The 13,036-nt window shown below is 41.4% G+C and overlaps 1 protein-coding gene and 1 pseudogene across 2 annotated transcripts in view; one reads left to right on the plus strand and one right to left on the minus strand.

The window, feature by feature from the left end:
• Positions 1-5,756: 5,756 nt before the first annotated feature.
• drd2a (dopamine receptor D2a) overlaps positions 5,757-13,036 on the minus strand; it is a 60,114-nt gene continuing 52,834 nt past the window's right edge. For both annotated transcript variants that reach the window (XM_061828295.1, XM_061828296.1), the window contains 4 exons: positions 12,186-12,394; positions 11,420-11,506; positions 8,402-8,783; positions 5,757-6,282 (listed from right to left, as the gene is read on the minus strand). In XM_061828295.1, the coding sequence (XP_061684279.1) occupies positions 6,086-6,282; positions 8,402-8,783; positions 11,420-11,506; positions 12,186-12,394 (875 nt within the window). In that variant the 3' untranslated portion in view covers positions 5,757-6,085. The remainder of the gene's footprint in view (positions 6,283-8,401; positions 8,784-11,419; positions 11,507-12,185; positions 12,395-13,036) is intronic.
• LOC133505442 (5S ribosomal RNA) lies at positions 7,510-7,628 on the plus strand (annotated as a pseudogene).

Here is a 13,036-nt window from a genome sequence, read left to right on the forward strand (position 1 = left end):
GGGATTCAATGTAATTGCATTTTTGGCATCTCCCATTGTTACGACAAATTTCATTGATTCGTCAATATTTACATTTCCCGATACAATTTGTGTTTCTGCACTCCACCGCAAAACTGTCGAGACACAATGGATCCATCACGCTGTAAGTATTCATTTTCCTTTGCTCAAAAGTCAACATTTCCACACACAAAAAAACTCATCTACATTTCCTGACTGTCAGCAGCAGCAGCACCGGACTCCATTTGATGAATTGTTTTGCAAAGCACACGATTTTGGTTGTCTGAATATTGCAAACTGCACAGCAACCGTCATATCTCGCCGCCACCGTAGATGCAGCCTCTCGTTGGGTGTTTTTTTTTATTCTTTTGAACAGCTGCTTTGAATCCCCACTTTATCGTCGTCACGCAGGTCCATAACGCAGCTTGGTACCGCTTCACGCACTCTCATGGGATGTCTGCGGAAATTGCGCTTCGGGGCCACAGCGAGACAGAGACAGAATCCTGTAGGTCGGTTCCTGACGCACACTGGCTATCGAACGCCACATAGCATGCCAAATTGATCATTTGCATTTTTCCCTTTCGTCTCACAGGCACCCAACCGCGCGTGCGCACACACACACACACACCACACACACACACACACACACACACACACACACACACACACACACACACACACACACACACACACACACACATACACATACACATACACATAAATTCCTTCATGCAGTTTTGTCTTTGAAGCTTCTCTTCACATGATTAATGTTCTTTGTTTTAAGAAGTAGGCCTGTTTGTACATTTCACACAAAGAACCCATAATTATGTACTCACGGGTCCACCCACACAACTGATGAAGTGCATTTCGACAGTGCTGCAAACTGCAACCACAGTGTACAAAAATACAATATTTGTTGCAATAGAGGCTGATTGTCCCCATGATTCCATTGATTGCCAGGTGCAAAGAAATAAACACACCTCAAATTACATTTCCCAACATAATAGGGATTTTTACATTGCCTATGATTCATTCAACCCTGTGTTGGTGGTCGAAACAACACTACATGCAGATCGAACATGGCATATGTAAAGCTGACATTTCCTACCATCTACTCTAATTGACGTCGTGCCTCAATTAATCAGCTCCCCCCATGTCGTGTTCCATGTCAGACATGTCACTGGCCGGAAGTGCCGCTCAAACAAACCATTGTTCAATGCTAAGTTGGTTGGAGACGACACGAAAATACGTCTTATAACACGACGCCCAGAGTTTTGTCTGATATCGTTAAACATTTAGAAGATGATAATAAACAAAGGTATGTGGAAAAATGAGAGACACTTGGCATAGAGGACCCATATTTAGTTTTCGCCGATAAGAAATTGGACTGTTAACCCGCTTCCGCTTGTCTTGGACAACTGGATCTACACATGTATCTGGTGAATAAGTCGTCGAGATTTACACGGAAGAGTTTGAAAGTGTATAAAAGGCTGGTTGCATACATATACTTCATTGCTGGATCTGTTCTCAATCAAGAATAAATCCCACATAGTGATGGAGCCACTCAGATTTTTTTAATACAAATACCAATATATAAATACACTACCCCTGGTTTTATACAAACTCGCATGCATTAACTATGATTGGGAAAAAAAAAAAAGTCGGTTCCTCATCCACGGAGGTGCATTGTGGCCACACGTTGAACTTTGGTAAACCTCTCTGTAAAAGACTTTTTTTTTTTAAATATGCATTCTCTCAAATGAGTCGAATGCGTATTTAAAAGAAGGAAATCAACCGCTGGGGTAGGCTTCAGCCCCCGTACATGCAAGTGTGTTGCGGCCACACGTTAACCAATGCAAACCTCTCTGTGACAGATGGTTTATTTTCATTTTTTAATTACGCATTGGTCTCATTTTAGAACAACCCATTTTAATCCCCCCCAAAAAATGTCTGTCAGGAAGAGGTTTACCGGAAATTAACGTGTGGCTGCAACATGCTTTGTATACATTGGAGATAACTCCCTATCGTTTTTTTTTTTTTTAAAATGCATTGTTCTCAAATGAGTCAACTTGGTATTATAAATACTACTTGGGAATTTGAGACTGAGAAGAATAATTCCTATCTGAAATGGAGCGATTGCTACACAGGTGTGTGTGTATTTTGGTTGGGCACCATCCATCATGTTTAATTGCCGAAATCCATCGATCTTTTCTGGTCTTTTCAGCTGGTATTCTATAGAATGACCTCTTTGAATGTCTGTCTTTTCTGTTGTAACAACCAACAGCACAACAAGTCTGCTCTGGTTCAATGTCTCCCACACTGTCAAGCAGCTCTTTTTGACTCGCAATATGGCACCGTGAAAATGGTGACGTCACGTGCACAAGCTCTTTGCCTTTATAACACTTGCTAGACACACAACAGTTGAGCGCCAGGAGAAGGTAACGCCTGCAGTGTCTCTGAAAATAAACACGACAAAAATGACCTGTACAGCGGGAGCACTTCTTACTAAAGATATGCAGACTTTTCTGTGCTTTGACACATAACAAATGACACGTTTGCTTTCAGCCATTACAGGGTACAAGTGTAAAAGTTGGATCAAGCGTGTTTCTCCAATTTAGGGTGCAGACAGAACTGAATGACCCGAGCTGAGCCCAACTGGTACACAAGTAGTGTTTTTGTTGAAATTGTTTAATATATAGGGATATTTATGCCATAGTATTGCCATATGTATCCAATTAGAGAAGCGGGGTGGAACAGTTGGCAGAAGATGTCTGGTGTTCTATGTGAAGGCTCCGTCACACCATGACGTTCTGGTCAACGTCCTCTGAACATTTCAATCGTTCTATTTTTTAGCGTTCTCAAACGCGGATGACACATCTGGCGTGTGATTCACGTGTGTCTAACGCATGACTTAACATGTGTCTAACACACGAAAAGCTTGTCTAACGCACGAAAAGCGAAATAAGATACCCATAAAAACCATTAGCGTGTGCAAACGCGTCATTGGGGCGTGACGAGCGATTTGTCAACATAAGACGAGTGTGTTGAGTGTTTGACCAATGGGTGAATAACGACAGAAAAGCGTTTTGCTGGCGTGTAATTTTTACAGTGGAACCGGCACTAAAATGTTGGAAAGTTCATAGTCACTTCAGTTGTTGTCGTGAGTTAGAACAGTGAGCATCATGCCGCCGAGAAGAAAAAAAGTTAGGGCAAGGACTTCAGCAACTAGCGCTGCTAGTAAGAAAGCTAAGCCTCTTTCATCACGAGCAATGTGCTTGGAGGAAAAACAACAGCAGGAGGAAGTGCACGTCCGCGAAGTCACGCACCATGTGACACCCCCTGGGGACCCTAAACACCTTGCAAACCCCAGTGAGGACGGTCGGACAAAGAGACAAAAGAAGCAGAGAAAGGATTGCAGGCTCCTGGACCGGGCTGTTGAGGATAGTCTGGTGGAATTTTTTCACGAAAACGAACTGCTGCTTTCTGGATCTTCCATAGGAGGTGCTCTCTACTGTAGCTTAATATTAAATGGACCTTGCTTACAAAGCATCGGTTTATATACCCATATGCATGGAAGTTCGGGAAACGCTCGAATGATGCTCAATGCACGCCAAACGACATTCGTTTCACTTTAGTTACACGCTGTGTGCGCTACAGGATTGTTCAGGGGTCGTTGACAGGTCGCCAGTGAGTCGTTCACTGCAAAGCAAACGATTAAGTAACAACCAAGTAAAGCTAGAGTTACGACTGACTAACGATAGGCAAACGCGTGCAACGCTCGGCGAACCTTAGTAAAACGTTCCACGGACGTTCTTGAACGTTCTGCAGCGTTTAAAATTAAACGTTGATGAACTTTTGTGCATGTTCCAAACTTTTTTTCCGGACCGGCATTCTCCGCCGATTCCCAGCGATCATTGACGTTCACTCGCGTTCAAACAACGCTCTTCTGGAGCTATCCCGGCGACCATGGGCGACTACCAACGTTTCCTCAAATGCTATAGAACGCTGATCAGAACGTCATGGTGTGACGGGGCCATGACAGAAGAGTCTCCATTAGGATGAAGGGCAAAGTTTATAAAACAGTGGTACGGCCGACAATGATGTACGGAATAGACAGTGGCACTGAAGAAACAACAGGAAGCTGAACTGGAGGTAGCAGAAATGAAGATGTTGAGGCTCTCGCTTGGAGTGACCAGGTTGGATAGGTTTAGAAATGAGCTCATTAGAGGGACATCCAAAGTTGGATGTTTTAGAGACAAAGTTTGAGAGAGCAGACTTCGATGGTTTGGGCATGTTCAGAGGTGAGAGAGTGAGTATATTGGTAGAAGGATGCTGAGGATGGAGGTGTGAGACAAAAGAGCGAGAGGAAGACCAAAGAAAAGGTTGATGGATATTGTGAGGGAGGACATGAAGAGTGTGGGTGTTAGAGAGGAAGATGCACGAGATAGGCTTAGATGGAAAAAGATGACACGCTGTGGCAACACCTAACAGGACATGTCGAAAGGAAAAGAAGAAGATCCAATTAGATAAGGAATAAAAGGCAGTTCAACATTCAAAATCGTTTTAAATGCTTTACTTAAAATAAGTACTAGTATTCATTTCACTATTCAAAGTCTTTATAATAAAGGAAGGCCTTCTTTAATATTATGGAGATTTTTTATTTAATCAGTTGATATTTTCCTCTTGTGTGCTGTTCCTGCTCTAAAATCTATTGTGGGACCAATAATGGCTTTTTTTTCTGTTCTGTTCTTTTCCCATAAAAGATGGTGGGGTTCTTTAAAGTTGAGTCAATGAAGAGCCCCGACCTCCACATGGGAGAACGCAGTAGTTGAAATGATATACAGTATTTCGTACAGTGTGCAGTGCATAAAAATTGAGCATTATGATCTTGTGCCATGTGTGGATGTAGCTAATGAAGTGTCTGAATACTGCGTTTAAGGTGACCTCTCAGTGTCCTTGAATATTTAGGAGGTAAGTAAGACAAATGTGATTACTTTCCCCCTCTAATACAGATTTTAAGAAGTTTATTCCAGGAGACAGCATCAATGGAGGCATTGTTGGGAATACTACTTAATGATGCCAGACCAATTTTGGGCTGTAACTGTATCCACAAAGCAAATACTGTTAATCAAATGGCACTTGACAGTGTCTCATCATTTATTGGACGTCTTTTTGTCTTTCGGAGATAAACATATACGTTTCATGAGAAGCCAAGTAGAGAAAGAGTGTAGCATGCATCACATTTCCATCGCAGGCATGTAATATAAACACAGTAAATGTGTCCGGGAAAAAAAAAAACATATTTACAGCAAATCATAAGAGCGATAATAATGAAATACGACTTTCCAATTTATAAAATTGCAATGATGAGGGTATTGGCATAGCCACATTGTACAGCAGGTACTGGATAGAGTCTTTCGCCGTGAACACACATTCCAATTAGGTGTTCAGAATATAGAGATCACATATCTGATTGAACACTGAAATGAACACTGATTTTTATATATGTACGTATATGTCTATATATATATATATATATATATATATATATATATATATATATATATATACAGGGTCTCCCCAAAAAATTTATACACACTTTAAATATTATTTGTAAATTCTTTTACATGTTAAAAATGATTTTTGTGACACCCTGTCTATATATATATATATAATATATATATATATATATATATATATATATATATATATATATATTCCATTTAAGAAACAAGAAATACACATTATAAATAGCAATTTTCATGTGTGCATTGTATACGGTACACAGTGACAAGCACAATGATTTTTTTTTAGAACAAGGTACATTTGCCTTTGCCAAACAAGCCTTTGTTACAGACATTTCTTTGTTTACATTCATAGTTTTGGAGAGAGAAAAAAACACTCTTCAAACTGTTCACATGAAGAACCTTTTAAAAAAAAAAGTCTTATTTTCAGTCACTTAGCTTTCTGACTAAGAAAATGAATTCTCAATCACCTCCCATGATGCATTTCCCTTCCAGGATGAGGTATTTACCCAGTGACACACTTCCGTTTGTTCATCCGTCAGTCTGAAAAGCCATGTTGCGGTTCAGCAGTGCAAAATCTTGATGAACGCCTTTCGGAACTCCACGTTGAAGGTGGTGTAGATGATGGGATTGACGGCACTGTTGACGTATCCCAGCCACGTGAAGGCATTGTACATCTCGGCGGGAACCTTGCATTTTGTGCAGTGCGTGTTCAAGATGTGCGTAATGAAAAATGGCAGCCAGCATATGATAAATACACCTGAGGAAAGAAGAGAAAATGGACATTTTCAGGGACACGCTCGTGAATGAGAAGGAAATTGATCTCTCGATGATATGTGGAAGTGTGTAATTATTTTCTGTCTTTGTCATTGCATCACAACCTCAGTCTTTACAAAGGGTTTAAGGAAGGGGACCAACCTTAGTTTTTGCAATAAATCTTTTCCAGAAAGTCGGGCTCAAGCAAATTGTGTGAGTAAAGCATGGACCCTGTATATTGTCTATTTTGTGTGTGGGTGGGTCGAGGGTGGGCGGGAAGGGGGTCAGCCTTGGTTTTTGTGATAAATCTTTTTCAAAAAATCGGGCTAAACCAAATCATGTGAGTAAAGCAATATTTCCTAAAGCAAATAATGCTCAACAATCCAATTAATTCATTCTAAACACACAAAAATATGAATACAAAAATACATTTTATCGAGGATTACTATAATTTTAAATACAGCAGTGTGAAATAAATACAAATTACCAATGAAGTGGCTAAATGAACATACTATATCAATTTTACCTTAACTGAAGACTCCTGATGTCATATGGAAGATGGAGAGGAAGGGACAGGGAATAGCCATTTTCATACTTTGACTGCCACTCAAAACTTTTTTAACAAATCAAGGCAATAACAACAGCACTCTGGCAAGTTACGGCAACAATGACTCAACACACTCAGAGAAAACGAAAGCATGCCAGTAAAATAACAGTTTCACTGCACTTGATTTGGTCCCATGGTGACTTATTTAGCAGTCACACTCAAACAATTCTGTTTGTGCAAGAGCTAAATAAGCCGCCATGGGGCTGAAGAAAGTATGTTGTATACAGTTTGTATTTTACTGCATGCTTTAATTTCAAAGGCATTTTCAAGACAGCTATTATCGGATGTTCCCCATGTTTTGCTGAGGAGACCGGGAGCGTTGTTGTTGCCTTGATTCTTCATATAGGTTTGCACTGTGGAATGTGCCTTGTCCTCATTTTAAAAACAGTTTAAGAAATACTTTGGATTGAAATATGATCCTTGGGCGATGCAGGAAAGCAGCAAAGTAGGAAGCTGCTGGCTTGAGATGGCTAGCTCGCACCGATTCCAACCGTCAAGTTTTAATCCCACTGTTGGCCACAATTCGAGAACTCGCTGGTGAGTCTTAGTGAGGCTTCGAGGTTTAAATACATTATACTGTGTGATCACTCAACACTGTTAATCGCAACTATGGAAAAGGCTAACGCTTACGGCCATGCTACCCTGAGAATACCGGATCTCATCAGATCTCGGAAGCTAACCGGGTTTGGCTCTGGTTAGTACTTGCATGGGAGACCGCCTTGGAATACCAGGTGCTGTAAGCTTCTCTCCCTGGCTAAAATCCAGAGGGGTTGCTTCAGGAAGGGCATTCGACATGAAACTGTGCGAAAATAATATGTGGTCATCTGAGATGACACACTGTGGCGACCCCTAACGGGACAAGCCGAAAGGAAAAGAAGAAGAAGATGGAAAAGCCTAACTGAAAAAATGTCTGCCAGATCTCACAAGGGAAATGATACAAAAATGTAACAATGACCAAAAATAAACCTGGGACGTGTTGTACACAATAAAAAAAAAAAAAAACTCACATTCGCCCTGGTTGGACACAATAAAAGATACAAAAAAAGAACATGTATGTAAACAAAAAGGTAAACTATACATGATACAAATATGAGTACATCAAGAAATGTTCTTACTGTAGTTGTTTGTAATTTCATGAATTGGTTGGTTTCAGAGTTGAGCAAATATTTGATTTCAAGAGTGGCAGATTGAAGGTTTTTGGTACACTTTTTCGTCATTGCAGTCTATTTGGACTGGGTCCAAGTGGAGCAGCAATCCATCAAATCCTGCTGTTAAGTGTACTGGTGAAAAAAAGCTTGTGGTGATTTTTGGAATTGGACACCCACTTTTTATGTACATTACCAACAGCAACGTAACTGGAGCGTAACAATATGATCCAGCCATGTAAGATTGTTTCGGCCTTAGTGGAAGTAACATTTAGTTTCATTGGATTGTAGTATTCCCTCATTGGTTTTGGTATGCTCTCATTTTTATGCAATCTAATGACTCTCATGGTAATTAGTGTGAGAAAACTTACCAAGAACAATGGCTAACATTTGTGTGGCTTTCTTCTCCTTCTGCTGGGAGATCTTCCGCTTGCTCATGCTTTTCAAAGATGTCTGTGTCTTGCCGTTTGGCAACGTCTGCGTCTGGAAGACTCTGCCGACCATTTGCGTGGGATCTCCCGGTGCCTCCTTGCCGGGCTCACCATTCTTCTCCACTTTCTGGCTCTCCTCAGGAGGTGTCGGGGGCGACGAGGTGGGGCTTGCATTGGCCTTGGCAGGCATAAGCAGCTGATGGCTGGTGGCCGGAGTGTCTCCAAGGGTACACTGGGGCTTCTGTTTATGACTGCTGCTTCCGCTGTTGAGTTCGTCAAGTTCCAGATCCTCACCCTTTTTGGCAACATCTTTAATAAATATCTGAGAAGTGGTAAAAGAGCAAAAATATGGACATGGCTCATTATTGTTAAAAGGCCATCCAAGCTTTGATGGCTGGAAGACATTGGAAAATGGTTTAAAGAAGGTAAATTTCTCAAGTTACACAGTTACAAAACAGTCGCCCGAGAATTGAACTCTGAGGAACCCCATAAGAGAGAGGAGAAGAGCTGATTTATCTCGTTTTTAAACCGTTATTGTTGAATAGTTTTTTTAATTCCATCATCTTCAGCACCGGCTTCCCTTAAGGTTGCATACTGAGTCCTCTCCTGTACTCTCTGTAGACACACGACTGCACACCAACCCATCACAGCAACCTCGTCATCAAGTTTGCTGATGATACCACGGTGGTCGGGCTCATCTCCGAAGGAGACGAGTGTGCCTTCAGGGATGAAGTTGAAAACTGTTAAAGTGGTGTTTGTTAAACAGCCTCACACTAAACACCCCAAAAAACAAATAAATAAATAAATCATCCTGGACTTCCGGAAATGCAGCATGGAACTGGTCCCACTGCTCATCAATGGGGAGTATGTGGAGAGGGTCCACTACTTCAGATTTCTAGGAGTCTACATCACAGATAAACAGGGCTAGACTGTAAATACTACAAGAGTGGTTAAAAAGGCCCAGTAGCAACTCAACTTCCAAAGTGCTGAGGAAGAACAATCTTGAAGCTAAACTGCTGCTGGATTCCAAAGAACCACCGTGGAGAGCATCCTATTTATACTGCATCACAGTTGGGTATGCTGAGTGTGTAACAGCAGACAGGAGAGCTCTGCAAAGAGTGATCAACAGCACCCAGAAGATCACTGGCTGATCTCTGCTCTCCTTAGAGGACATTGGGAGCTCTAACTACCATAGCAGAGCTACAAACATTGTTAAGGACTCTTCCCACCCTGGTCACCACCTGTTTAACCTGCTGCTCTTTGGCAGGCATTACAGGTCACACAAAACCTGGACAAAATGACACAAAGACATAGACACCCCCCTACAGCCATCAGCACTTAACACTACTGAACATTAACACTACCTAACCACTGTAATGGAAATCAATGCAACTGGTTTCCATTTTGGTTGGGTTAGTTTTGTTGTTTGTTTACTGTGTTCCATGTCTCCTAAGCTCATTTTGTTAGCTCTGTCCACCTGTTCACATTTACTCTCCTCATTTGTGTCAACCAATCAGCTCCCTGCAGCCACTTTAACTCCCTGGTTTCTTTTCATTCTAGTCGGTTCATCGCATCGTTATCTCCGTAGCATTGCCGTTCTCTTATTGAGTTTCTAGTTAAGGTTTATTCAAGATTTTCCTTGTTACTTTGATTATTTCGTTGTTGGACTAAGTTCGCCACTTTTATAATTATTTCATTATTACAATTAAATATAATTTTTTTGAGATTTCTGGACTCCTGCCTTGCGTCCCTGCTTCCCTACACTTGGGACCTCTGTGTCTTTGTCTTGCCTTCCCCACCTTCACGAGCACTGCTCATGACATCCTTTCCATAACAATACCTCCAAATTTTTTGAATTTCCATGTCTTCACAATTATATCAAGAAAATTTCCCTGTGACAGTCAGAATAATAATTATTCATAAATTATGTCTTCAATATTTGCCATTTTAATGTTTTTATTGCATTAACTTTGTAATGCTGGATGCAGTTGCTGCCTGAATCGAAACAATAGGATTTGGAATTTTGATGTTCCATCATCAAAAATATGTCTATGGATTAATAGACCTTTGCCAATTTTGTCTTCAATCCCCCCAAAATGCTAGCAGATTAAATACCGGTAGATCTCACATACCATTTTTTTTTTGGTAGTTGTCCTGTAACGCTGCATGACCTATGATTGCACTGGTTCACCAAATCACTTAGTTTGAAGTTCTGCGACTGCTTTTAATGGTAACTTAGCAATTAGTCTGGCTTTCCATTACATCGTCTATCCTTAGCCACCAATTGTCTTCCCTTCGTTACACATTTATAAGATGCATGCTAAGAAGTATGGCTTGTTTGCTACCATGGAGGCGATGATCAGTGACTTAAACGCGGTTATACCAGATGCAAAGAGAACTTTCGCCTCTGTGGCTTGGCAACGCGGCGTGTGATAAAATAGCGTGCTGCAAGACGTTGTTCAATGCAGACATGCCAGTAATGTCAGATGCGGGATTGTCTTTTTTTTTTGGAAATATCCGGAATAATCCGTGTTCCGGCTGTAACAGCGCAATGTTCAGTGATTTCCATAACAAAATACCGACGTTTTGTAACATTCGGAAGCTCTGTGGAACCCCACAGCGACTTCATGAGAAAAGTGTTCAAACTCAAAACCAACTTATAGCCGAACATAGATGCACACTGTCGTGTTGGCAGGAAGAGCTTTACAGACAGTGGAAACGAAACTCTTATGCCTTCTGACCTTTCCACCGAAAATGCTTAACATGCCATCTTGCATAATGGTCAATTAATTCACAACCAAAGAGGTTCTACGCAAAACAATTATAATGCCTATCCCTAGTTTAATATTGTGGATTGACGTCACGTCTCAAGGTGACATCTTTCTGAATCTCCCCGAGAGTCCATCACTTTCACTTTCCGTCACACTCAACAGCGACAAGAGCATAATGACAACGCACCACCTTCTTCTTGTTGGCAGGAAAACTCCCATTTGACTTAACAATCACTGTACACAGCCTCACGTCTTCTGGATGAGTGCACTTATCCTGTAAAAGAAAAAAAAGACGTGTCAACCAAGTCAGGAATACAACGTCAGTTCACAAGTGACAAAAAAGGCGCTGTCAGAGCGATCGATACGGGAGCCTGGAAGGTCAAAGGAGACAGCATGTGTGTTGGCACGGCGAGACATCTCAGTGAGAATATGATCTGCTGCTGAAAGTCAGCCCATTAACTTGACAGCATCATTAAGTAGACACCGGGGTTATTTTGCAACAGATAAACAAGTGCAGCAAGCCAGCCAGTGGCTGTATTGAAATGTGATTAGTCTGCTCCATAATGATAATTTTTTCCATCAACATCATTATCTGCTCATTTGGTAACATGGTACCATGTAATGACTTCTCAGGCCATTGGATTACACAGCAATGTACTGTAAAAAACCCTACAATTGTGCTCTTTTTGTCATTACACACATGCGTGCATGCACACACATTCACACACACACACACACACACACACACACACACACACACAACACACACACACACACACACACACACACACACACATACACAGTTACCGGTTTCTGTTGCACTGTTTGTACAATCAACACTAGGAATGCAAACATGCCATTTAAGACACTATCTTTATTGATAAAATGGTAAGATTTTAGTTTTGAGTCACTAAGTAAATGCAGCTTTAAGACTTAAGACATGTCAAGCCCACCTTGAGTGATGTGGCCACATCGGGGACGGCGGCCTGACACAGGCGTTGCTTGGGTTTGGTGTTGACACGCTTCCTGCGCTTCCTCAGGACCACATAGATTTGTACATAAACCAGCAAGGTGATGATGAAGGGAACGTAGAAAGACACGATGGAGGAGTACACCACAAAGGCGGGATTGGCGATCACACACAGAGATGCTTCCCGGGTAGCTGGAAGGAGAAAGGAGAAGAATCAACGCTACACGTCCCCAAAAATGAGATTTAAGCTCAACACTTTTCATGGTTGGTGTGAAATTTCACCCCTCACTCAAAAATCTTCCTTGGCACATGATGTGCTGTACCCTGAAATTGTATTCCAAGCAACCACTGAGGTTTTATGTATGGAGTTCAAGCTCTTCAGAATGGATCAGAAAATGTTACCCCACCTCACTTGGGGTTTATTTACACAACATCTTTTTTTTGGGCTTCTTTGCCATTTGCTTGGTACATGACATTGCTTTTTTGTTTCCACTAGCTTAGGGACTCAAACAAGTCAGTTATCAGGGTTACACTCTTTGAAGGCCTTTGCTTTGCACACACCTCCCTGAGTGGAAGTGCTTGATTAATAGTTTTAAAACTACACAGTATCCCTCTTCCCATCCATTTTAAACACTGCTTGTCCTTATTCTGGCCCTGGGTGGGCTGGAGTCAAATCCCAGCTAACTTTGGGTGAGAGGTATTCATTCCTATGGACAATGTACAGTATTGAGGCACCCAAATGTGCATGTTTTTGGAATTACATGTAAGTATGACAAAATACCTGGACAAAACCTTTACCATCTCACGGAGAACATGCAACTATGATGGTGTGTT

Source organism: Syngnathoides biaculeatus, chromosome 8 (assembly GCF_019802595.1).
Source record: "Syngnathoides biaculeatus isolate LvHL_M chromosome 8, ASM1980259v1, whole genome shotgun sequence".
NCBI lineage: Eukaryota > Metazoa > Chordata > Actinopteri > Syngnathiformes > Syngnathidae > Syngnathoides > Syngnathoides biaculeatus.